The 26,171-nt window shown below is 38.7% G+C and overlaps 1 protein-coding gene across 3 annotated transcripts in view; it reads left to right on the forward strand.

Moving 5' to 3' along the window:
* Positions 1-3,545: 3,545 nt before the first annotated feature.
* LOC128222484 (GA-binding protein subunit beta-1-like) overlaps positions 3,546-26,171 on the forward strand; it is a 31,705-nt gene continuing 9,079 nt past the window's right edge. For 2 of the 3 annotated variants that reach the window (XM_052931509.1, XM_052931511.1), the window contains exons 1-9: positions 3,546-3,609; positions 9,644-9,765; positions 10,130-10,228; positions 12,357-12,455; positions 12,792-12,965; positions 14,088-14,259; positions 16,436-16,522; positions 18,039-18,158; positions 19,257-19,330. In XM_052931509.1, the coding sequence (XP_052787469.1) occupies positions 9,658-9,765; positions 10,130-10,228; positions 12,357-12,455; positions 12,792-12,965; positions 14,088-14,259; positions 16,436-16,522; positions 18,039-18,158; positions 19,257-19,330 (933 nt within the window). In that variant the 5' untranslated portion in view covers positions 3,546-3,609; positions 9,644-9,657. Of the gene's footprint in view, positions 3,610-3,743; positions 3,810-9,643; positions 9,766-10,129; positions 10,229-12,356; positions 12,456-12,791; positions 12,966-14,087; positions 14,260-16,435; positions 16,523-18,038; positions 18,159-19,256; positions 19,331-26,171 lie in introns of those variants that run through there. The other variant, XM_052931510.1, reaches the window with a different exon arrangement.

Here is a 26,171-nt window from a genome sequence, read left to right on the forward strand (position 1 = left end):
TCAGTATACAACAGAACACATCATCAGTATACAACAGAATACATCATCAGTATACAACAGAACACATCATCAGCATACAACAGAATACATCATCAGTATACAACATAATACATCATCAGTATACAACAGAATACATCATCAGTATACAACATAATACATCATCAGTATACAACATAATACATCATCAGTATACAACATAATACATCATCAGTATACAACAGAATACATCATCAGTATACAACATAATACATCATCAGTATACAACATAATACATTATCAGCATACAACATAATACATCATCAGTATACAACAGAATACATCATCAGTATACAACATAATACATCATCAGTATACAACAGAATACATCATCAGTATACAACATAATACATCATCAGTATACAACAGAATACATTATCAGCATACAACATAATACATCATCAGTATACAACAGAATACATCATCAGTATACAACATAATACATCATCAGCATACAACAGAATACATCATCAGTATACAACATAATACATCATCAGCATACAACAGAATACATCATCAGTATACAACAGAATACATCATCAGTATACAACAGAATACATCATCAGCATACAACAGAATACATCATCAGTATACAACAGAATACATCATCAGTATACAACAGAATACATCATCAGCATACAACAGAATACATCATCAGTATACAACAGAATACATCATCAGTATACAACAGAATACATCATCAGTATACAACAGAATACATCATCAGCATACAACAGAATACATCATCAGTATACAACAGAATACATCATCAGTATACAACAGAATACATCATCAGCATACAACATAATACATCATCAGTATACAACATAATACATCATCAGTATACAACAGAATACATCATCAGCATACAACATAATACATCATCAGTATACAACATAATACATCATCAGTATACAACAGAATACATCATCAGCATACAACAGAATACATCATCAGTATACAACAGAATACATCATCAGTATACAACAGAATACATCATCAGCATACAACATAATACATCATCAGTATACAACATAATACATCATCAGTATACAACAGAATACATCATCAGCATACAACAGAATACATCATCAGTATACAACAGAATACATCATCAGTATACAACAGAATACATCATCAGCATACAACATAATACATCATCAGTATACAACAGAATACATCATCAGCATACACCAGAATACATCATCAGCATACAACAGAACACACCATCAGCATACAACAGAATACATCATCAGCATACACCAGAATACATCATCCACATACAACAGAACACACCATCAGCATACAACAGAACACATCATCAGCATACAACAGAATACATCATCAGCATACAACAGAATACATCATCAGCATACAACAGAATACATCATCAGCATACAACAGAATACATCATCAGCATACACCAGAATACATCATCAGCATACAACAGAATACATCATCAGCATACAACATAATACATCATCAGTATACAACAGAATACATCATCAGCATACAACAGATCACATCATCAGCATACAACAGAATACATAATCAGCATACAACAGATCACATCATCAGCATACAACAGAATACATCATCAGCATACAACAGATCACATCATCAGCATACAACATAATACATAATCAGTATACAATGTAAATCATGATCAGCATACAACATAATACATCATTAGCATACAGCATAATACATCATAAGCATACATTGTAAATCATCATTAGCATACAACATAATGCATCATTAGCACACAACATAATACATCATAAGCATACAACGTATAATCCCAAATACACTTATAGTCTTATACATCAAAATCGTAAAACGATCAATAGTAACCTTCAACAATGTGGGCAAGCCTTCAAATCATGTGGTATAAAATGTGTTTGGATACTTTAGAAACGAAGAAAAAGAACTGATGGCAAATTTTCACTTGGAATAACTCAGACCTGCTATGTAAAGAAATTAGATGATATTAATTACATAATAGAAAACAACGAGTAACATTTCAGGGTTCGATTTCTTCTCTTCGTACTATTAAAGCAGGTGTATCCCAAGGTTGAATATTATAGGTCCACTGCTCTTTATCGTATATTGACGACATAGTTCGCGAATTTTATACGACAATAAGTATTTTCGCTGACGACACCAGTTTATCCATGGTTGTAGATATTCCTAATGCTGCTGCTTCTATTCTTAATTCAGACCGCCAAAAAATAAGTCAATGGACGGATACCAGGTTAGTCTCATTTTATCTACAGAAGACAAATTCTATGATAGTTTTAAGGAAAATTCGTCGACCCATACATCCCCCTTTGACTATGCTCAATCAATTACTGAAAATATATCACAGAAACATCTTAGTATGGTTCTATCAAGCGACGGTTCTTGGTCACCCAATCAAAGAGAACGCAGGGTGCGAATAAAATTTTACGTTCACTTGAGTATACTCTTGATCGTAGAACTCTAGAAATAATCTTTATGACTTTTATCCGACCACTACTTGAATACAAAATATTATATTTGACAACTGCACTGCAATCGAAAAACAGGATTTAGACAAGATATACAACACGAAGCAGCAAGAATCGTCACCGGTGCAACGAAATTAGTCTCAGTAGAAACGTTTATAGTGACCTTAATTGGCAGTCTCTCTCCGAAAGAAGATTAAACCACAAGCTTATTTCTATGTTTAAACTTTAAAATGAAAACCAATATAATTCCGCCATACCTTCTAACTATGATTCATATCCGTCTACAAGATTCTAGATACATTTTAAGAACCTCCACAAATATTCCACTTATACATTGTAAAACTTCGTTGTATTACAATTTATATATCCTATTTCTTCCTCCATCCAGGCAGCGAACTCATGTGCCTCTACATAGCAATCTGCCGATTCGTTACAACAATTTAAAAAATTACTTTGCAGCACTCCCAAAGTGCCGATGTATTTTAATACAGGCCCTAGTCACTTACAGATTCTTCATACACGGTTACACGGTTATACTCCTACATTGATTCTACTAAAAGGTTTCGCTGAGTTCAATTGTATTTTCTGATTTACATGTGACTCAAAATTCAGCATCTGTTTACTATACACAGACACATTTTTTTCTTTCACTCAATGATTATATGATTTATCATACACTATAAACTTCATGGAACTTCATATAATTTGTTTCCATTAAAATATCAATACCTTTGTTTAGTTCCATTGCGACATATACATGTATGACGTATTTTGAGTATATTCTACTGCACTGCTTTCTACAGAAGTAGATCTTTATAAGTTTTACGCTTCCGATCAAATTCTTAATTATTTAAAATGTAATATATGTTGTCACTTGTATATTTTCATGGAATGAATGATTTTAAATCAAAGAAATTAGACAATGTACCTTCCACTTTTCCGCATAGGCCAAAAGCTTAGTGTAAAATAACCTTTAAAAAGTTTCGCTGTTTCGTCGTCTATGGTAAATCGCGCAATGATCCGGGTTCTTGAAAATACTTCCGGTAGAGCGTTTCAACAAAATCAAGGGCAAGGAAGACTTCAGGTATGCTTTTATCACTGTTTTTCGACAAGAAGGCTCACTCTCCTATTTCTGCCTATCGAAATAAAGAAGATTTGGGTCATACCGAAAAGCGGAAGCACGTTACATATCCGTTTCCGCCGGGAAAGTATATTTCCACTTCCGTTTCCTCTCGGATTGTAAACAAACATTTATCAAATTAGCAATACTTTGTTGTTGAGATGGTAAGTTCTCACCAAAAAACAACAACAACATAAGTTTATATTCATCGATTTGAGTATATAATAAAAGTAATATGATATAATTTTATAGATGACATTTAGTTATTCTAAAATGCCGTCCAGTCTTCTTTTTTAATGATGTTTGTCCAGGCTTAACATCATTTAAAAATAAGCCTTGATGGCATTTTACGATGACTACGATGCTTTTTTGACTCCTATGTTATTTACGTTGTTAAACATTGACTCCTTGAGGCTTTGTTATAATTTTATACATAGTGTGTAACGTGCGCCATGAAACAAGGCAAGCAGATCCTTCAGAGAAAAGCATGCCCAACCCTAAAGGGGTCCGCTGGTCTTTATATACAGTTAATTCTCTATTCACACAGAACCCGGGCCAGAGTTTTTTTCGGCAATATTTATTATTTTCCCAATAGCAAAAAGTATCTTTTTTTCCCACTTTCAGAATAAAAATTCTCAACCTGGAGTTCCAAAAATATCAAAAGAAAAAAAGAGTAAAAATAATGATGAAAATATAAACAAAACAGTTATTTCGGAATTTTCCCCTATATGCAAGCGTCTATTCACAGTGACGTAATATCCGGGTCACAGTGAAAGGTGGATTTTCATTGGTTGATCTATATTCTTTATCCAACCAGAGAGCATGTAACAAATTAAGAGTTCTTCACATTGTGTCAAAACATGTGTCATTGTCAACAAAAGGATTAATAATTTAAAGTTGACAGTAAATTATTCGGTGCAGAAGGGGATTGAAATAACCAATAGACAGTGCTGTTCTTTGTCATGCCTTACCTACGTGTTTGCATGCATGACATTGACCTTCATTGCCAATATCGGAAAATGAGAACTGAGAAGTGAAACAAGTCTTTATTATAATGATCAGGTATTTATTTTTTGATGAATGCCAAAAGGAAACATGTTGATGATATTTTACAAAAATACATTCATTTGATTTTTGATCAATTGCAAACCAATCTGACTATTTGGAAATCGAATGAAATGAAAAATATTTATTTATTCATTCCATTCTCTCCCCTGGCTTGTGACCCAAATCCCCTGATATTCTAAACAATATGGGAAGCCTTTAAAAATATGGCATGTATGTTATATAATATCCTGATCCTGATACCTCAGCAGCCCGTCTTTGGTGGTTGTCTTGTCTACGCTATTGTAACACTTTTACGTTTATTTTATTTGAATAAACAATTTTAGCGTTATTTATTACAATAACTACAAATGAATGTTCTTAAAATAAGGTTTTAACTGAGTTTACAATTTTCTTTAAGCATTTGGCAATTTTGATGCATCGATTACAGGGTTCGAATTTAGACTCGCATACTCGCAAAATGCGAGTGACATTTGGAAATTGCGAGTGACTTTTATTCAAGCTCGCAAAATTCTGCGAGTGGCTTTTTCTAGACCACAAAATGTTAAAAGGAAAGTAGAATAAACATGAACTTAATTCCGCTATGTAGTCGAGTGTAAACAGCCTATAAGTGGCATGTTTACACTACCGGTATAAAGAAGACAGTACGGAGTCACGCTCTAGTAGGTTTACAAAAATAGAACAAATACGGAAAAGGCCGAGTTTTATCTCAAATCTTTCCGGTATGCTCCGAGGCGTGCATAATACAAAGTAAATACGAATGACGTAATCACCTAGCTCAATCATTGGCTAAATTTAGCGCTTTTGCGCACTATATGTTAACCCCAATCATCGTGTCAAAATGAATAGACTTCGTTGATCGATATATTTCATGGTCCAAAGTATCCACACTACATTTACTGTTGCTTTTTTTATTTTATATTTATTATTTTATTGTTTTTAATACTTATAGACTTAATGAAATCTGTAGCGTGCTTGTCGAATGGGTATTAAATTACCCGATGGCAAGGGTAAATATACAAAGCGAACAATGTCAAACTATTGGACAGCTTTGTTATCAATAAGCTGCCAGCATCAGACAAGTCTTTCCATACCCCCAAATAGAATAAGCCATCAACAAGTTCTAGAAGTCGAGTCACTCAAGATTGATACTTTTTAATATTCATAATATGTCTTAGGTGTTAATTTCTACTTTAATTAGACAATATTATAAGGGAATAAAGCAAATAATAAAATTGCAAGTTGATTTGTCATTTTGCGAGTTGCCTCACAGGTATAGTTTTATGCTTAAAATTGACCCGTCGAAAGGTGTTTAAAAACAATAGTCCTTGTCATTTTTAGCTTGACTATTCAAAGAATAGGTGGGCTATACTACTCGCCCCGGCGTCGGTGTCGGCGTCTGGTTAAAGTTTTAGGGCAAGTTGGGATTTTCACTTATAAGACCAATACCTTTCATTCAATTGAGTTAATACTTCACACAGTTGTTCAGGGCCATCACATGATGAGGTTAGATAACTCCGTATTATCCTTTACACATATTATGGCCCCTGATTGTCTTAGGTTAAAGTTTTAGGGCAAGTTGGGATTTTCACTTAAAACTCCAATACTTTTTATTCAATTGAGTTAATACTTCACACAGTTGTTCAGGGCCATCACATGATGAGGTTAGATAACTCCATATTATTCTTTACACAGATTATGGCCCCTGATTGACTATGAAGCTCAGGTCAAAGTCTTAGGGCAGGTTGGGATGTTTATTAATAACTTCTATACCCTTTATTCAATTGACTTAATACTTCACACAATTGTTCAGGACCATCACCCAATGAGGTTACATAACTCCATATCCTTAATACAAGTTATGGCCCCTGATTGACTTAGGTTAAAGTTTTAGGCAAGTAAAAGTTAAGGGCAAGTTGGGATTTTAATAAAAACAACTTCTATACCTTTCATTTAATGCACTTAATAAAATTCAAAATTATTTACGACCATCTTACAACAAGAAACATTACTCCATTTTAACCCTAAATACAAATTATGTCCCTTGAATGTTTTAATTTTTTTTTAAATTTCTTTTGACAGGCACATTTTTACATTCTTAACCAGTTTTTTACCAAGGGAAAACAAGGAGGGCTATACTGTATGGTCATTGAATTTTTTTTTATTATTTTTTTTATTTTAATTTCTTTTGAAAGGCATATTTGTATATTCTTTACCACATTTTCATAATGGGAAATCAAGTTATTTGAATGACTTGCGTCATTTTTCGGGTGGTGGGAGGGCAGCATCAAAGTTACCTTATGTATTGAATAATTATGCCCCCCTTCGAAGAAGAGGGGTATATTGCTTTGCACAGGCATGTCGGTATGTCCGTCGGTCCGTCGGTAGACCAAAGCTTGTCCGAGTGATAACTCAACAATTCCTGGACGTATGGTCATCAAACTTGACATGAAGGTTGGGCCTGACCAGTAGATGACCCCTATTGATTTTAGGGCTCATCGGGTCAAAGGTCAAGGTCACAGTGACCTTTAATGGTAAAATAATTTTAAAGCTTGTCCGAGTGATAACTCAACAATGCCTAGACCTATGGTCATCAAACTTGATATGGAAGTTGGGCCTGACCATTAGATGACCCCTATTGTTTTGGGGGTCATCGGGCCAAAGGTCAAGGTCACAGTGACCTTGAATGGTAAAAGGATGTCCGAGTGATAACTCGACAATGCCTGCACCCTTGGCCCTCATTCTTGACTTGGAGGTTGGGCCTGACCAATAGCTGACCCCTATTGTTTTTGGGGCTCATCGGGTCAAAGATCAAGGTCATAGTGACATTGAATGGTAAAAGGTTGTCCGAGTGATAACTCAACAATGCCTGCACCCATGGCCCTCATAATTGACTTGGAGGTTGGGCCTGACCAGTAGATGAACCCTATTGTTTTTGGGGGTCATCCGGCCAAAGGTCAAGGTCACGGTGACCTTGAATGGTAAAAGGTTGTCCGTGTCATTACTCGACAATGCCTGCACCTATGGCCCTCAAACTTGACGTGGAGGTTGGGCCTGACCAGTAGATGACCCCTATTGTTTTTGGGGGTCATCAGGCCAAAGGTCAAGGTCACAGTGACCTTGAATGGTAAAAGGTTGTCTGAGTGATAACTCGACAATGCCTGCACCCACGGCCATCAAACTTTAATTGGAGGTTGGGCCTGACCAGTAGATGGCCCCTATTGATTTTAGGGGTCATTGGGCCAAAGGTCAAGGTAACAGTGACTTTGAACGATAAAAGGTTGCCCGAGTGATAACTCAACAATGCCTGCGCCCATGGCCCTCAAACTTGACTTGGAGGTTGGGCCTGACCAGTAGATGACCCCTATTGATTTAAGGGGTCAGAGGTCAAGGTCACAGTGACCTTGAAAGCAAACTCGACAATTCCTGGACCTATGGTCATCAAACTTGACATGAAGGTTGGGCCTGACCAGTAGATGACCCCTCTTGACTTTGGGGGTCATCAGGCCAAGGTCAAGGTCACAGTAACCTTTAATGCAAAAAAAGTTAACAAATCTTCTCCCAGTGATATCTCAACAATGCCTGAATCTGTGATCATCAAACTTGACATGTAAGTTGGGCCTGACCAGGAGATAACCCTTATTGATTTTAGGAGTCATCGGGTCAAAGGTCAGGTTCACAGTGACCTTGAATGCGAAAATGTTTCAAGTGATAATTGGACAATGCCTGCACCCATGGCCCTCAAACTTGACTTGGAGTTGTGTCTGACCTGTAGATGACCCCTTATGATTTAAGGGGTCATTGGATCAAAGGTCAAGATTACAGTGACCTTTAACGAAAAATGCTTGTCTGTGTGATAACTTGTCAATGCCTGCACCCATGGCCCTCAAACTTAACATTTAGATTTTTGGTGACCAGCTGATGACTACTATGGATTTTGAGGTCATAGAGTCAAAGGTCATGGTCATAACACACTCTATCCTCAAACTTTGAATGGTCATAATCTTAAAACTGGCATACAATGTTAGCGACAAATCAGCTGTCATTTCGGTCCATGCATATTTCATTTAATTGTCCATATAATCCTGACAACATGGTGCTCAGGGGGGGCATAATGTTTGACAAACATCTCTTGTTTTAGTTAGGTTTGACATAAATAGACCAAACTTGGTAATGTTACATTGTTATTGTATTCACTTCTAAGTCAAAGAGGGGAAGTCGAGCGCGCTGTCTTACGACGGCTCTTGTTAAGATGAAAACTTGACGTTAATCTGGAAATATTATTGGTAACATTTGCCACACCGGCTGTAGTAATTTATCCATGTGGTAAACATACTTCATATACATTTTGGTTCAAAGGTGGAAAAAATAATTTACTCAAAATTGTTATTAAAAACATTAACATGCTGATCATTTCATAAAACCATTAATAAAATTTGTTTGTCATGTTTTACTGATAAGCTTTTATCCAAGTTTTAATAATACGACAGAATATTTCAGAAACTGCACAGTTAAAGCAAACAATCCTTAATGAGTAACCATGTGAAGAATTACTGACCAATTTAGCAGTCACAATAAAGCTATCATAATACTACTTAAGACACAATTTGAAACATTCTAGAGCATGCAAAAGGCTCAGATGCGAGGGGGCTTTGCGCCTCTGCAACCCACTACCAAGGCTATCCTAGGCTTTCCCACCAAGGGGCCCAAAGCTGCGAGCTCCCTACACTTTAGACTGGGAAATCAGCTGATTTTCAATATTCCTGCTTACAGCCCTGATCATTACCAATATCGGCAATATTTAATGGGTTTCATAGCGACGTTGGTCTGCAGAGTGGGGTCATAGGTTAGATCCACAAAGCAAGTAATGGAGTCTGTTACACTAATATTCATATTGAGCGGTAGATCCTGATGTACTGTACCTGTTCTTCAGACTGAACAACAGATATGTCCCTTGTTGACCTGGGCAAGCGTTTACTTGAGGCATCGAAGCGTGGAGAAACGGAGGATGTTAGAACTCTCATGTCCAACGGTGCTCCCTTCACCACTGACTGGGTGAGTGTGGGGTTTCATAAGGTTTTGTGTGTGTGTATGTGTGTGTCACTTTTTTCTAACAATTCGAATCCTCTTTTCTTTAAAAAAAAAGCACAAAACAATATGGCACTAATAATTGTTTTTGCTAAATTAAGAAAAAATTGCCCAAAATCCTCATGAAGGACCGCTTTACAAAAAACGTACTAATATTTTAATGATTATTACAAATATGTAACAACATTCAATGACTAGACATGACTGAACTGTTGTTGGTCAATTTTGTTAAAAAAACTTATTATATACATGTATTTATGCTTTAATCCCATTATTGTTAAGGTTGTATGATCCTCCTTACTGTAATTCTCCTCTGTGTGTATTATTTCAGTTGGGAACATCTCCCCTTCATTTCTCTGCACAGTATGGTCACTTGAACACAGCTGAAGTCCTGCTGAGGGCTGGCATCAGTAGAGATGCCAGGACCAAGGTTTGTTACATCTTTATAAAGCCCAATCCTCTCAACCAGTCCCAGGACCAAGGTTTGATACGTTTGTTACATCTTTATAAAGCCCAATCCTCTCAACCAGTCTCAGGACCAAGGTTTGTTACATCTTTATAAAGCCCAATCCTCTCAACCAGTCCCAGACCAAGGTTTGTTACATCTTTATAAAGCCCAATCCTCTCAACCAGTCTCAGGACCAAGGTTTGTTACATCTTTATAAAGCCCAATCCACTCAACCAGTCTCAGGACCAAGGTTTGTTACATCTTTATAAAACCCAATCCTCTCAACCAGTCTCAGGACCAAGGTTTGTTACATCTTTATAAAGCCCAATCCTCTCAACCAGTCTCAGGACCAAGGTTTGTTACATCTTTATAAAGCCCAATCCACTCAACCAGTCTCAGGACCAAGGTTTGTTACATCTTTATAAAGCCCAATCCACTCAACCAGTCTCAGGACCAAGGTTTGTTACATCTTTATAAAGCCCAATCCACTCAACCAGTCTCAGGACCAAGGTTTGTTACATCTTTATAAAGCCCAATCCACTCAACCAGTCTCAGGACCAAGGTTTGTTACATCTTTATAAAGCCCAATCCTCTCAACCAGTCTCAGGACCAAGGTTTGTTACATCTTTATAAAGCCCAATCCACTCAACCAGTCTCAGGACCAAGGTTTGTTACATCTTTATACCAAGGTTTGTTACATCTTTATAAAGCCCAATCCACTCAACCAGTCTCAGGACCAAGGTTTGTTACATCTTTATACCAAGGTTTGTTACATCTTTATAAAGCCCAATCCACTCAACCAGTCTCAGGACCAAGGTTTGTTACATCTTTATACCAAGGTTTGTTACATCTTTATAAAGCCCAATCCACTCAACCAGTCTCAGGACCAAGGTTTGTTACATCTTTATAAAGCCCAATCCACTCAACCAGTCTCAGGACCAAGGTTTGTTACATCTTTATAAAGCCCAATCCACTCAACCAGTCTCAGGACCAAGGTTTGTTACATCTTTATAAAGCCCAATCCACTCAACCAGTCTCAGGACCAAGGTTTGTTACATCTTTATACCAAGGTTTGTTACATCTTTATAAAGCCCAATCCACTCAACCAGTCTCAGGACCAAGGTTTGTTACATCTTTATACCAAGGTTTGTTACATCTTTATAAAGCCCAATCCACTCAACCAGTCTCAGGACCAAGGTTTGTTACATCTTTATAAAGCCCAATCCACTCAACCAGTCTCAGGACCAAGGTTTGTTACATCTTTATAAAGCCCAATCCACTCAACCAGTCTCAGGACCAAGGTTTGTTACATCTTTATAAAGCCCAATCCACTCAACCAGTCTCAGGACCAAGGTTTGTTACATCTTTATAAAGCCCAATCCACTCAACCAGTCTCAGGACCAAGGTTTGTTACATCTTTATACCAAGGTTTGTTACATCTTTATAAAGCCCAATCCACTCAACATGTCAGTTACCTGCTTATCTTCCTATGGCCAACTCAGAACTGTTGTTGACTGGGTGCAACAAATAAAATAAAGTTTTTAAGTACATTACTATCATCTTTTCCCATTCTTTGTTTAATGTTTGTTGGCAGACAAAAGACATTACTTAAGTGTAGAAAAGTCTCTGTCAACAGTCTCTTTGCATGATAACAGACACTCAACATTCAACATAACATACTTTGTACCAGCATCCTTTATCCTAATTTCAATGCATGTCTTAATTTCTTTTAAGCTGTTCCAATTATGAGGCCTAAATAAATGTTTAGGGTAATCAGACCCTACCTAATTAAAGCCACCAACCCTAGTATATATATTTCTAAAGCAAAAACAAACAACGTTATTCTCACCATTATTTTTCTTTTTTGACAGATAAGGCGCACTAACAACAGAAATACATGAGTGATATTTGCAATAAATAGCGCTATTCACAAGAAAATGATATGGACATAAAGTACATTGGAAAAAAATAAAAATCCCTACCTACCCTACCTAGTAATTTAGGGGATGTTACCCTAAACAAACAATTATTTGTTTAGAGGCTGAAAAAAACAACAATGAGAATACATACCTGATACATAATATATCATTTTTAACATGTTTGTTAATAGGTAGACAGAACACCCCTCCATGTGGCAGCACAGGAAGGCCATGCGGAAATAGTAACACTGCTTTTACAGCATGCCGCTGATATAGATGCAAAAGATATGGTAAGTCACAACACTTTTAGAAGGAAAAAAATCTGTTTTCCTGTAAACATGTAAAGTTTTCAAATAATTGTAATTTCACACTACAATGAAATAATAATTTCCTGTCAAAGTTAAACACAGAAAAATGATGTTTGCTTTTGAATGCTTTCAAAACTGTTGAAATGTTTGGGGTAGCATTTCAGTCAGTAGTTGTCCCCAATTGAAGTCAATAGGTAATAGATCAACAAGGTTTATACAAAGGTATTGAATAAGAGTTGCAAATTCCTCTCCTAGCAAACCCAAATTATTGGCACCCTGCATTATGTTATGTTCTGCATTAAAATTCTCCCATTTTAGCTCAAGATGACGCCTCTTCACTGGGCCACAGAAAAGGGCCATATAGATGTGGTAGAGGTATTATTGAAGAATGGAGCCGATATGACCTGTGAAAACAAGTTTGAGAAAACCCCTCTTGACATTTCCATAACAAATGGGAGGCCAGATATCGCACAGGTGTTGCAAATGGCGCAGGTAAGCTTGTTACTTGTGCTTCAAATATTTCTGTTTGAGGAAACCCCTCTTGATATTGCGATAACCAATGGGATGCCGGATATTGCATGTCTGTTTCAAACTGTACATGTATGCTTGTTTCACAATCATTCTGTGAAAACCTTGATATTGCAGACCATTGAAAAAACACTCTTTATCTGCTCTTAAAGTTTTAAAAAAAATCCCAGATACTACAAATTTATTTTAAATGGCATTTTGGCTATGTCCTGCAAAGGTGGACATATTTAAATTGCACTGTCCATCTGTCAGCCTGGTTTTTAATTGTCTGGGCTGTATCTTTGTCATACAGGGAGGGATTTTCTTGGCACATGTGTTCAATGCATGTAGATGATTTGTTGCATGTAAGATCCATGTCCCTACCTCAAAGGTCAAGATCACACTAACAGGTGGAATGGAATGGTGTATATATGCATTTACAGTATAGTTGGTCGTATTGTGCTGTAAAAGTGTCGTGCATGGACTGATTTTCAAATAAATTTGCACCATTGTACTGTACATGAAGGAAATATATCCCTAGTTAGACAAACCACTCAAAAGTCATGGTCATACTTGGTGGTATGTTGCATATATGCACAAAGATATAGTTTGTTGTATCCAGGCTATATCTTTGATATGCACTGATGGATTTTAAAATGTTTTTGCACATGTATGTCTTTGGGACATAAAGGTGATGTGTCATGTGCAAGACCCACGACCCTTCCTCAAGTTCAAGGTCACACTGGGAGTTAAATCAATAAACTGCTTTATTAGCATTTATGTTCATGGATAGAGTATGTAGCTTTGCCATGCACGGTGGGATTTGTCCCATGTAACTGTATGACACTTGTCCCTACCTCTTACTGCATCACTCCTCCACACTTGAGGTTAATTATCAAGGGCGCTAGCATATGCTTATAGTTTATGTTTGCTTGTAGACATATTAGTTATTACATAAGCCATTGAACTGGATGGCATTTCTGGGTATTCATTTTAATACTCAAATAAACAATAAATATTCGAATTGGTTTGTTATTGATTTCAGAACATGTTCTGATTATTTTGATTCATACGACATATTAAAATATTTTTCGATCGTGTATCCAGCATACGGCCATTGGAAACATGGAGCCATCAGAAACAGTTACTGTGGAGACCTCAGAAGTGCCACAGGATGATGAGATCATTGCTGGGACAGAAACAATCATGGACGGACAGACGCTCGGCCATGATGCTGATGATGCCCACTTGTTACTGCACAATGTAAAGACAGAAGGAGGTATGGCCCTTCATACATTATATTGATACTGTCATTGCAGTTCAGTCCAATATAGTAATATAGTTGTTTTTTGTCATACAACGGTGGGTCAACAAAATATTGCCCTGAAAGTTTGTCTCTTAAATCCTTTTTTATGCTCAATGTTTATCGCTCAATGTGTATCTAAGTAATTAGATTTCAAAAATTTCACCCACAATTATTGAATTGTTCAAAATTGTCAGGAAGCCCTTAATCTATTTAGTTATTTCTTAAATTTCAATTCCATATTAAGGCCACACCAAATTAATGTTTAGTTCCTCGGATTTTTGCCAAAAAAAATTGGAGCGAGCGAGCGAAAAAAAATAAAAAAAATTTTTTGTCAGTTTTCATAATAACCGAAGCGAGCGAAGAGCGAAAAATATATTTTTTCTTATATTCAATATAAATAAGAAAGATTGTTCAAAGTAATTGCCCTTAAACCCATTTTAATGCCATCTTGAACTGAACCTCTAATGGACATTGGGAAAATGTCGTAATACATACTATTTATTCATCCGTGTTTAGTACAAACATTATATGGATAAATCTAATTTCTTATATAATTAAAACGAACTTTAATATGACATTCATTCATAATAATAAATAACCCTGCTTTTAGTACAAAGTTTGAAACGACTTATATAAATCTACCTTAATCAGTTTAACATAATATGCAACTGTATTTAGACATAACTTGGGATTGATTTTGGATTTGTAAAAAATTATCACTTACACAATGGCATCATCAAACATCAGACTCCATATAACATAGACTAAATTTTGTTTTTATTATCACAGGAAATGCAATGACATGTGCTTATTAAAACAAAAAGAACCAGGGTATTTTTCAGAGTACTTTTTTTGGTTATTTAGAAGTTTTTATGCACCAGCCAATAGTATATGCCCCCCCCCCCCTAAGTCTGGTATAGCGGGGACTTTGACTTCCGGTCTCTCAAAACCTGGGTAAAATACCCGACCTGCAGGGACACACTGCTGGTAAAATCCCTGCCAAATGGCCACGCAACCCTGAATACCTATGTGAGGCCCATTCCCAACAATTTTCAATATGAAGACAAAACCACATTCACTAGGCACTGCAGGGCCACCTGAAAGGTAAAAACACAGCCCATTGCCTCTGCTGTCCCCGGTTTACCCCTGGAACAAGGGCGAGGGGTGGGCGGGGCAGTGGTTACAAGCGCATTACAATCCCGGATTATGTTGCAAATAAAAACAAAATATAAGGTGATAAACTTGGGCTTACTTATGTTGAGGTATATCCAGACCGGTGTTTATATCGCTATTTGTGAAAAGATATTTGTTCAAAACTGTTGCTTTGTCAGAATTTGATCAAAAATGAGCTTGATACAATCATCAATTTGGACCAAACAATGACTCATGTTCCAGTTAAGTTGACCTGTGACATCTTCAGCATTGTCGTAACAAGGTAAAATGTTGGTCCCTTGTATTATGACTTGAATAAAATAGTACTAAGTTGATCATTCCGATTTCCATTCAAAACGAGTCACTAATTACGCAATATAATCGCTACCAGTCTCAGATACACATGCTTTATTGCATAATGGTTGCTTTAAATAATGATCCTTTAGTGTATGAGACGATCAACAATGACTTCAGGCATGCTCAAAACATATTTATTGTCAAAAATAAGATTTAATTTCCAAACTTCGAGCCACATTGTTTATACCGGAAGCGGCCATTTTGATTGAATTTATTGAACCCATGCAAAACCGATCGATATACAGTATAAAACACTACGCATCGATAACTTCCCTTTACAAAAACACAAAAACTAGCGTAGAAAAATTATAGGTGATTATTTTTAGCCTTTTAATAAATTATTACCTGAAAAAAATCTGCTTGGCGATCAAAATGGAGGTGCAGGCGCACAAAAAAAAATAAAAATATTTTTTTTACATTTTCAAAAAAATAGGTGCGGTAAATCTGCGGAACGAAATATCAATTTGGTGTGGCCTAAGGACCTTTTTGAAAAGGCTTAAATTATTTTCATTGACTGTAGAAAAGTTAAGAGAACAACAGCATTAGGCAGAACACAACTTACTCCAACACCTGCAGTGCTCTAGCTCTTGTACCCAGCATGGTATCTCTTGTTTAGTTTAAACCAATGTTTATGTTCCAGACGACTCAGCAGAGGAAGGGAACAGCACATCAGTCCTGGCCACACTTGCAGCCCTAGCTGAGGCCACCGCACAGAACTCCAACACGAGTAAGACACACTACTGGTTAATGTTGTAAATGAAGTATGCACCAAATGTGTCCATTCACAAGACAGACACATGTCAATATTACATATTCATTATGCTCAACATTCCATTGATGGTGCATTTGCAGTGGTGACATCAGGATTTAATGTTTGTCTCAAATTCTCAAATCTGTAAACATAGCACTATTTCAGCTTATCACAGAGTTATTGCCCCTCACTACTTTTCCTGTTGCGGAGCATAACTTGAAAACTAGAGTACAGAGTTTAATTAAAAATACGATGGTAAAGCACATTTAAAAGAAGTGCAGTGTACAAGAACCATAACACTTTTTCAGCTTACTGCAGCAGACAACAGGAAAACTTTTCTTCACAGGACATTGCGACAGGTAAACACTAAAAGTTTACCTGTCTCAACAAATTTTTACCTGTCGCAATGTTTCAAACAGTATTCAGGAACATCAGCCTAAATCTTCATTTTAAGCCTCTTATTTAAAAAGTCTTGTAATTTCCCGCTATAATATGTTTAGATTTTCATGGTTAGATGTGTCCTACTGTTATAAATTAAAAAAAGGAATCTAAATATCAGGATACAAAAATCAATATTTTTTATCTTTAAGTCATGATGGCTCCAACCATGGAGCAGCTAGAACTAACTCTTTTAATCCATCTTTAAATTAAAGATACAGTATATTTATAAAATATAATGAATAGTACTAGAAGTCAAAATCAGGCACAACATTTATGCAGAAACGAAAGTAGAATTCTTGTTGTTGACAATGTTAAACAGAGCGGACAGAGTGTCAAAACAGAGCGGACAGAGTGTCAGCATGATATATTCATCATCATATTTAAATTAACATAATTGCCAGTAACCACTTCGCCGAAAAAAAAACATATGGTATTTGTTATATCCGAACATTTCCGTAAAATTCCGTCTATTAGTAAGTATAAGAGTATGAGCTGAAATCGGAACCTTCCGTGTAGTTTACGAAAACATGTGCAAAAAGGGGTTTGCAAATAGTGAAACACAGATTATCACATAATCATGATATAATAGTAAAAACTAACACTGAACATTTAATTGAAAACTATCAAATAGAAACTGAAAGTAAATTTTCCGAAAATTAATTGGTGCTGACTATAATTTTTCATTGGACACTGTGACCGACCAAATCCAAAGTTTTGTCGGTCAAAATGGAAATATACCGGACATGTCCGACTGTCCAACAGACATTCGCATTGTCTGCTGCAGACTTATTGTTCTTTGTGACTTTTTCTTTTCCGAAGTGTAACTTCTGAATTATTCAATGGATTTTAATTAAACCACACCGTAACCAACAACTTCATTTATGTCTTCTCTCCAGCATAGGGCATTCATGGAGCATATATCACTCCCAGTGGTGTGGTTTGGTTATTAATCACATCCAGCGATAGCTTTTTCTTTCTGCTGCCATTAACAGGCAGGAGGGTAAGGGTATCAGAATGATTTCAACAGCTTATGGCATCATAATTATTTCAGACACCAGTACCTCTGACGCCATCAATTGGCTGGAGAGCCAGGGTATAACAATGATCTCAACAGCTGATGGCAACATTATCACATCGGCAGTTGAGAGTGGACAGCAGATCACACTTACAGGTGAGTCAATATCATGGTCAAAGGTAGATATATATCACACTTAAAGATGAGGGTATGTCTCACTAACCAATAAGTGTGTATCACACTTACCATGAGGTGAATATCACATACAATGTTGAGTAAATATCACATGCAATGGTTGGTAAATATCACATGCAATGGTGGGTAAATATCACATGCAATGGTTGGTAAATATCAAATGCAATGTTGTGTAAGAATCACATGAAATGGTGGGTAAATATCACGTGCAATGGTGGGTAAATATCACATGCAATGGTGGGTAAATATCAAATGCAATGTTGTGTAAGAATCACATGCAATGGTGGGTAAATATCACATGCAATGGTGGGTGAAATTGTGTGTAAATATCACATGCAATGGTGGGTGAATATCAAATGCAATGTTGTGTAAAAATCACATGCAATGGTGGCTGAAATGGTAGGCAAATATCACATGCAATGATGGTTGAATATCACATGTAATGGTGGGTAAATATCACATGCAATGGTTGGTGAATTTCACTTGCAATGGTGGGTGAATATCACATATGTAATGGTGGGTGAATATCACATGCACTGGTGAGTAAATATCACATACAGTGGTGGGTGAATATCACATGCAATGGTGGGTGAATATCACAATTAATCTGATTAAATAATCTCAGTAATAGGTGGGGAAATATCACAGATATTAAATACATTTACAGATGGATGAATATCACACATGCAGATGGGTACATATCACACTCATATACAGGTCAATTTCACACTCACTGGTTCATAAAGTCACACCCAGGTAGGTCACAGGAGGGTTCATTACACGATTACAGAGGGGCAACTATCACACAAAGAAAATATCAAATTCACAGCACAATAAAACCTTGCACAAGTTGGCAAATATCACACTCAAAAGTCAGCTTGGATGTATAAAGATTCTATTCAGGGAAAAGTCTGTTTGAAGCCAGGTGGTGGGTAAATGTCAAACACACACAGGTTTAAATATCACGCTCAACAGTTAGCACGCAAATTATGTTGACTAATGCTAAATGATTTTAATATGTTTAAATTTTGACTAGCAGATGATTTGTATGTATTTCAGAGGCTGGCAAGATTGCTCTGAACATTATAAAGCAGCAAGGCTTGACACCAGAGGAGTCTGTGAATGAGGATCAGGTACGAAACAGTATATGAAGGTGGTCAGAAGTCTGTCAAGGGTAGAGAATCAGGTAGGAAACAGTATATGAAGGTGGTCAGAAGTCTGTCAAGGGTAGAGGATGTCAAGGGTAGAGGATCAGGTACGAAACAGTATATGAAGGTGGTCAGAAGTCTGTCAAGGGTAGAGGATCAGGTAGAAAACAGTTTATAAGTGGTCAGATGTCCATCTAGGGTAGAGGATCAGGTAGAAGACAGTATTTGAGGGTGGTCAGATGTCCATATAGGGAAGAGGATCAGGTAGAAGACAGTATTTGAGGGTGGTCAAATGTCCATCTAGGGTAAAGGATAATGTAGGAGACAGTATATGAGGGTGGTCAGATGTCCATCTAGGGTAGAGGATAATGTAGGAGACAGTATTTGAGGGTGGTCAGATGTCCATCTAGGGTAGAGGATAATGTAGGAGACAGTATTTGAGGGTGGTCAGATGTCCATCTAGGGTAGAGGATAATGTAGGAGACAGTATTTGAGGGTGGTCAGATGTCCATCTAGGGTAGAGGATAATGTAGGAGACAGTATATGAGGGTGGTCAGATGTCCATCTAGGGTAGAGGATAATGTAGGAGACAGTATTTGAGGGTGGTCAGATTTCCATCTAGGGTAGAGGATAATGTAGGAGACAGTATTTGAGGGTGGTCAGATGTCCATCTAGGGAAGAGGATAATGTAGGAGACAGTATATGAGGGTTGTCAGATGTCCATCTAGGGTAGATGATAATGTAGGAGACAGTATATGAGGGTGGTTAGATGTCTATCTAGGGTAGAGGATAATGTAGGAGACAGAATATGAGGGTGGTCAGATGTCCATCTAGGGTAGATGATCATGTAGGAGACAGAATTTGAGGATGGTCAGATGTCCATTTAGGGTACAGGATCAGGTTGGAGACAGTATATGAGGGTGGTCAGATCACCATCTAGGGTAGCGGATCAGGTAGGAGACAGTATATGAGGGTGGTCAGATGTCCATCTAGGGTAGAGGATCAGATAGAAAAGAGAATACAAGGATGGTCAAATGTCCATTTAGGGTAGAGGATCAGGTAGGAGACAAAATATGAGGGTGGTCAGATGTCCATCTAGGGTAGAGAATCAGATAGGAGACAGAATATGAGGGTGGTCAGATGTCCATCTAGGGTAGAGGATCAGGTAGGAGACAGTATATGAGGTTGGTCAGATGTCCATCTAGGGTAGAGGATCATGTAGGAGACAGAATATGAGGATGGTCCGATGTCCATTTAGGGTACAGGATCAGGTTGGAAACAGTATATGAGGGTGGTCAGATGACCATCTAGGGTAGAGGATCAGGTAGGAGACAGTATATGAGGGTGGTCAGATGTCCATCTAGGGTAGAGGATCAGATAGAAAAGAGAATATGAGGATGGTCAAATGTCCATTTAGGGTAGAGAATCAGGTAGGAGACAAAATATGAGGGTGGTCAGATGTCCATCTAGGGTAGAGAATCAGATAGGAGACAGAATATGAGGGTGGTCAGATGTCCATCTAGGGTAGAGGATCAGGTAGGAGACAGTATATGAGGGTGGTCAGATGTCCATCTAGGGTAGAGGATCCAATAGGAGACAGAATATGAGGTTGGTCAGATGTCCATCTAGGGTAGAGGATCAGATAGGAGACAGAATATGAGGGTGGTCAGATGTCCATCTAGGGTATAGGATCAGGTAGGAGACAGTATATGAGAGTGGTCAGATGTCCATCTTGGGTAGAGGATAATGTAGGAGACAGAATATGAGGGTGGTCAGATGTCGATCTATGGTAGAGGATCATGTAGGAGACAGAATATGAGGGTGGTGAGATGTCCATTTAGGGTAAAGGATCAGGTTGGAGACAGTATATGAGGGTGGTCAGATGTCCATCTAGGGTAGAGGATCAGATAGGAGACAGAATATGAGGGTGTTCATATGTCCATCTAGGGTAGAGGATCCAGTAGGAGACAGAATATGAGAGTGGTCAGATGTCCATCTAGGGTAGAGGATCAGGTAGGAGACAGTATATGAAGGTGGTCAGATGTCCATCTAGGGTAGAGGATCAGATAGAAAAGAGAATATGAGGGTGGTCAGATGTCCATCTAGGGTAGAGGATCCAGTAGGAGACAGAATATGAGGGTGGTCAGATGTCCATCTAGGGTAGAGGATCAGGTAGGAGACAGTGTATGAAGGTGGTCAGATGTCCATCTAGGGTAGAGGATCAGATAGAAAAGAGAATATGAGGGTGGTCAGATGTCCATCTAGGGTAGAGGATCAGGTAGGAGACAGTATATGAGGGTGGTCAGATGTCCATCTAGGGTAGAGGATCAGATAGAAAAGAGAATATGAGGGTGGTCAGATGTCCATCTAGGGTAGAGGATCCAGTAGGAGACAGAATATGAGGGTGGTCAGATGTCCATCTAGGGTAGAGGATCAGGTAGGAGACAGTATTTGAGGGTGGTCAGATTTCCATCTAGGGTAGAGGATAATGTAGGAGACAGTATTTGAGGGTGGTCAGATGTCCATCTAGGGTAGATGATAATGTAGAAGACAGTATATGAGGGTGGTTAGATGTCTATCTAGGGTAGAGGATAATGTAGGAGACAGAATATGAGGGTGGTCAGATGTCCATCTAGGGTAGAGGATCATGTAGGAGACAGAATTTGAGGATGGTCAGATGTCCATTTAGGGTGCAGGATCAGGTTGGAGACAGTATATGAGGGTGGTCAGATCACCATCTAGGATAGCGGATCAGGTAGGAGACAGTATATGAGGGTGGTCAGATGTCCATCTAGGGTAGAGGATCAGATAGAAACGAGAATATGAGGATGGTCAAATGTCCATTTAGGGTAGAGGATCAGGTAGGAGACAAAATATGAGGGTGGTCAGATGTCCATCTAGGGTAGAGAATCAGATAGGAGATAGAATATGAGGGTGGTCAGATGTCCATCTAGGGTAGAGGATCAGGTAGGAGACAGTATATGAGGTTGGTCAGATGTCCATCTAGGGTAGAGGATCATGTAGGAGACAGAATATGAGGATGGTCCGATGTCCATCTAGGGTAGAGGATCAGGTAGGAGACAGTATATGAGGTTGGTCAGATGTCCATCTAGGGTAGAGGATCATGTAGGAGACAGAATATGAGGATGGTCCGATGTCCATTTAAGGTACAGGATCAGGTTGGAGACAGTATATGAGGGTGGTCAGATGACCATCTAGGGTAGAGGATCAGGTAGGAGACAGTATATGAGGGTGGTCAGATGTCCATCTAGGGTAGAGGATCAGATAGAAAAGAGAATATGAGGATGGTCAAATGTCCATTTAGGGTAGAGAATCAGGTAGGAGACAAAATATGAGGGTGGTCAGATGTCCATCTAGGGTAGAGAATCAGATAGGAGACAGAATATGAGGGTGGTCAGATGTCCATCTAGGGTAGAGGATCAGATAGAAAAGAGAATACAAGGATGGTCAAATGTCCATTTAGGGTATAGGATCAGGTAGGAGACAGTATATGAGAGTGGTCAGATGTCCATCTTGGGTAGAGGATAATGTAGGAGACAGAATATGAGGGTGGTCAGATGTCGATCTATGGTAGAGGATCATGTAGGAGACAGAATATGAGGGTGGTGAGATGTCCATTTAGGGTAAAGGATCAGGTTGGAGACAGTATATGAGGGTGGTCAGATGTCCATCTAGGGTAGAGGATCAGATAGGAGACAGAATATGAGGGTGTTCATATGTCCATCTAGGGTAGAGGATCCAGTAGGAGACAGAATATGAGAGTGGTCAGATGTCCATCTAGGGTAGAGGATCAGGTAGGAGACAGTATATGAAGGTGGTCAGATGTCCATCTAGGGTAGAGGATCAGATAGAAAAGAGAATACAAGGATGGTCAAATGTCCATTTAGGGTAGAGGATCAGGTAGGAGACAAAATATGAGGGTGGTCAGATGTCCATCTAGGGTAGAGAATCAGATAGGAGAAAGAATATGAGGGTGGTCAGATGTCCATCTAGGGTAGAGGATCAGGTAGGAGACAGTATATGAGGTTGGTCAGATGTCCATCTAGGGTAGAGGATCATGTAGGAGACAGAATATGAGGATGGTCCGATGTCCATTTAGGGTACAGGATCAGGTTGGGAACAGTATATGAGGTTGGTCAGATGACCATCTAGGGTAGAGGATCAGGTAGGAGACAGTATATGAGGGTGGTCAGATGTCCATCTAGGGTAGAGGATCAGATAGAAAAGAGAATATGAGGATGGTCAAATGTCCATTTAGGGTAGAGAATCAGGTAGGAGACAAAATATGAGGGTGGTCAGATGTCCATCTAGGGTAGAGAATCAGATAGGAGACAGAATATGAGGGTGGTCAGATGTCCATCTAGGGTAGAGGATCAGGTAGGAGACAGTATATGAGGGTGGTCAGATTCCATCTAGGGTAGAGGATCCAATAGGAGACAGAATATGAGGTTGGTCAGATGTCCATCTAGGGTAGAGGATCAGATAGGAGACAGAATATGAGGGTGGTCAGATGTCCATCTAGGGTATAGGATCAGGTAGGAGACAGTATATGAGAGTGGTCAGATGTCCATCTTGGGTAGAGGATAATGTAGGAGACAGAATATGAGGGTGGTCAGATGTCGATCTATGGTAGAGGATCATGTAGGAGACAGAATATGAGGGTGGTGAGATGTCCATTTAGGGTAAAGGATCAGGTAGGAGACAGTATATGAGGGTGGTCAGATGTCCATCTAGGGTAGAGGATCAGATAGGAGACAGAATATGAGGGTGTTCATATGTCCATCTAGGGTAGAGGATCCAGTAGGAGACAGAATATGAGAGTGGTCAGATGTCCATCTAGGGTAGAGGATCAGGTAGGAGACAGTATATGAGGGTGGTCAGATGTCCATCTAGGGTAGAGGATCAGATAGAAAAGAGAATATGAGGGTGGTCAGATGTCCATCTAGGGTAGAGGATCCAGTAGGAGACAGAATATGAGGGTGGTCAGATGTCCATCTAGGGTAGAGGATCAGGTAGGAGACAGTGTATGAAGGTGGTCAGATGTCCATCTAGGGTAGAGGATCAGATAGAAAAGAGAATATGAGGGTGGTCAGATGTCCATCTAGGGTAGAGGATCAGGTAGGAGACAGTATATGAAGGTGGTCAGATGTCCATCTAGGGTAGAGGATCAGATAGAAAAGAGAATATGAGGGTGGTCAGATGTCCATCTAGGGTAGAGGATCCAGTAGGAGACAGAATATGAGGGTGGTCAGATGTCCATCTAGGGTAGAGGATCAGGTAGGAGACAGTGTATGAAGGTGGTCAGATGTCCATCTAGGGTAGAGGATCAGATAGAAAAGAGAATATGAGGGTGGTCAGATGTCCATCTAGGGTAGAGGATCAGGTAGGAGACAGTATATGAAGGTGGTCAGATGTCCATCTAGGGTAGAGGATCAGGTAGGAGACAGTATATGAGGTTGGTCAGATGTCCATCTAGGGTAGAGGATCATGTAGGAGACAGAATATGAGGATGGTCCGATGTCCATTTAGGGTACAGGATCAGGTAGGAGACAGTATTTGAGGGTGGTCAGATTTCCATCTAGGGTAGAGGATAATGTAGGAGACAGTATTTGAGGGTGGTCAGATGTCCATCTAGGGTAGATGATAATGTAGGAGACAGTATATGAGGGTGGTTAGATGTCTATCTAGGGTAGAGGATAATGTAGGAGACAGAATATGAGGGTGGTCAGATGTCCATCTAGGGTAGAGGATCATGTAGGAGACAGAATTTGAGGATGGTCAGATGTCCATTTAGGGTACAGGATCAGGTTGGAGACAGTATATGAGGGTGGTCAGATCACCATCTAGGATAGCGGATCAGGTAGGAGACAGTATATGAGGGTGGTCAGATGTCCATCTAGGGTAGAGGATCAGATAGAAAAGAGAATATGAGGATGGTCAAATGTCCATTTAGGGTAGAGGATCAGGTAGGAGACAAAATATGAGGGTGGTCAGATGTCCATCTAGGGTAGAGAATCAGATAGGAGATAGAATATGAGGGTGGTCAGATGTCCATCTAGGGTAGAGGATCAGGTAGGAGACAGTATATGAGGTTGGTCAGATGTCCATCTAGGGTAGAGGATCATGTAGGAGACAGAATATGAGGATGGTCCGATGTCCATCTAGGGTAGAGGATCATGTAGGAGACAGAATATGAGGATGGTCCAATGTCCATTTAGGGTACAGGATCAGGTTGGAGACAGTATATGAGGGTGGTCAGATGACCATCTAGGGTAGAGGATCAGGTAGGAGACAGTATATGAGGGTGGTCAGATGTCCATCTAGGGTAGAGGATCAGATAGAAAAGAGAATATGAGGATGGTCAAATGTCCATTTAGGGTAGAGAATCAGGTAGGAGACAAAATATGAGGGTGGTCAGATGTCCATCTAGGGTAGAGAATCAGATAGGAGACAGAATATGAGGGTGGTCAGATGTCCATCTAGGGTAGAGGATCAGGTAAGAGACAGTATATGAGGGTGGTCAGATGTCCATCTAGGGTAGAGGATCCAATAGGAGACAGACTATGAGGTTGGTCAGATGTCCATCTAGGGTAGAGGATCAGATAGGAGACAGAATATGAGGGTGGTCAGATGTCCATCTAGGGTATAGGATCAGGTAGGAGACAGTATATGAGAGTGGTCAGATGTCCATCTAGGGTAGAGGATAATGTAGGAGACAGAATATGAGGGTGGTCAGATGTCGATCTTTGGTAGAGGATCATGTAGGAGACAGAATATGAGGGTGGTGAGATTTCCATTTAGGGTA

The sequence above is a fragment of the Mya arenaria genome, chromosome 16, assembly GCF_026914265.1.
Source record: "Mya arenaria isolate MELC-2E11 chromosome 16, ASM2691426v1".
NCBI classification, from domain to species: domain Eukaryota; kingdom Metazoa; phylum Mollusca; class Bivalvia; order Myida; family Myidae; genus Mya; species Mya arenaria.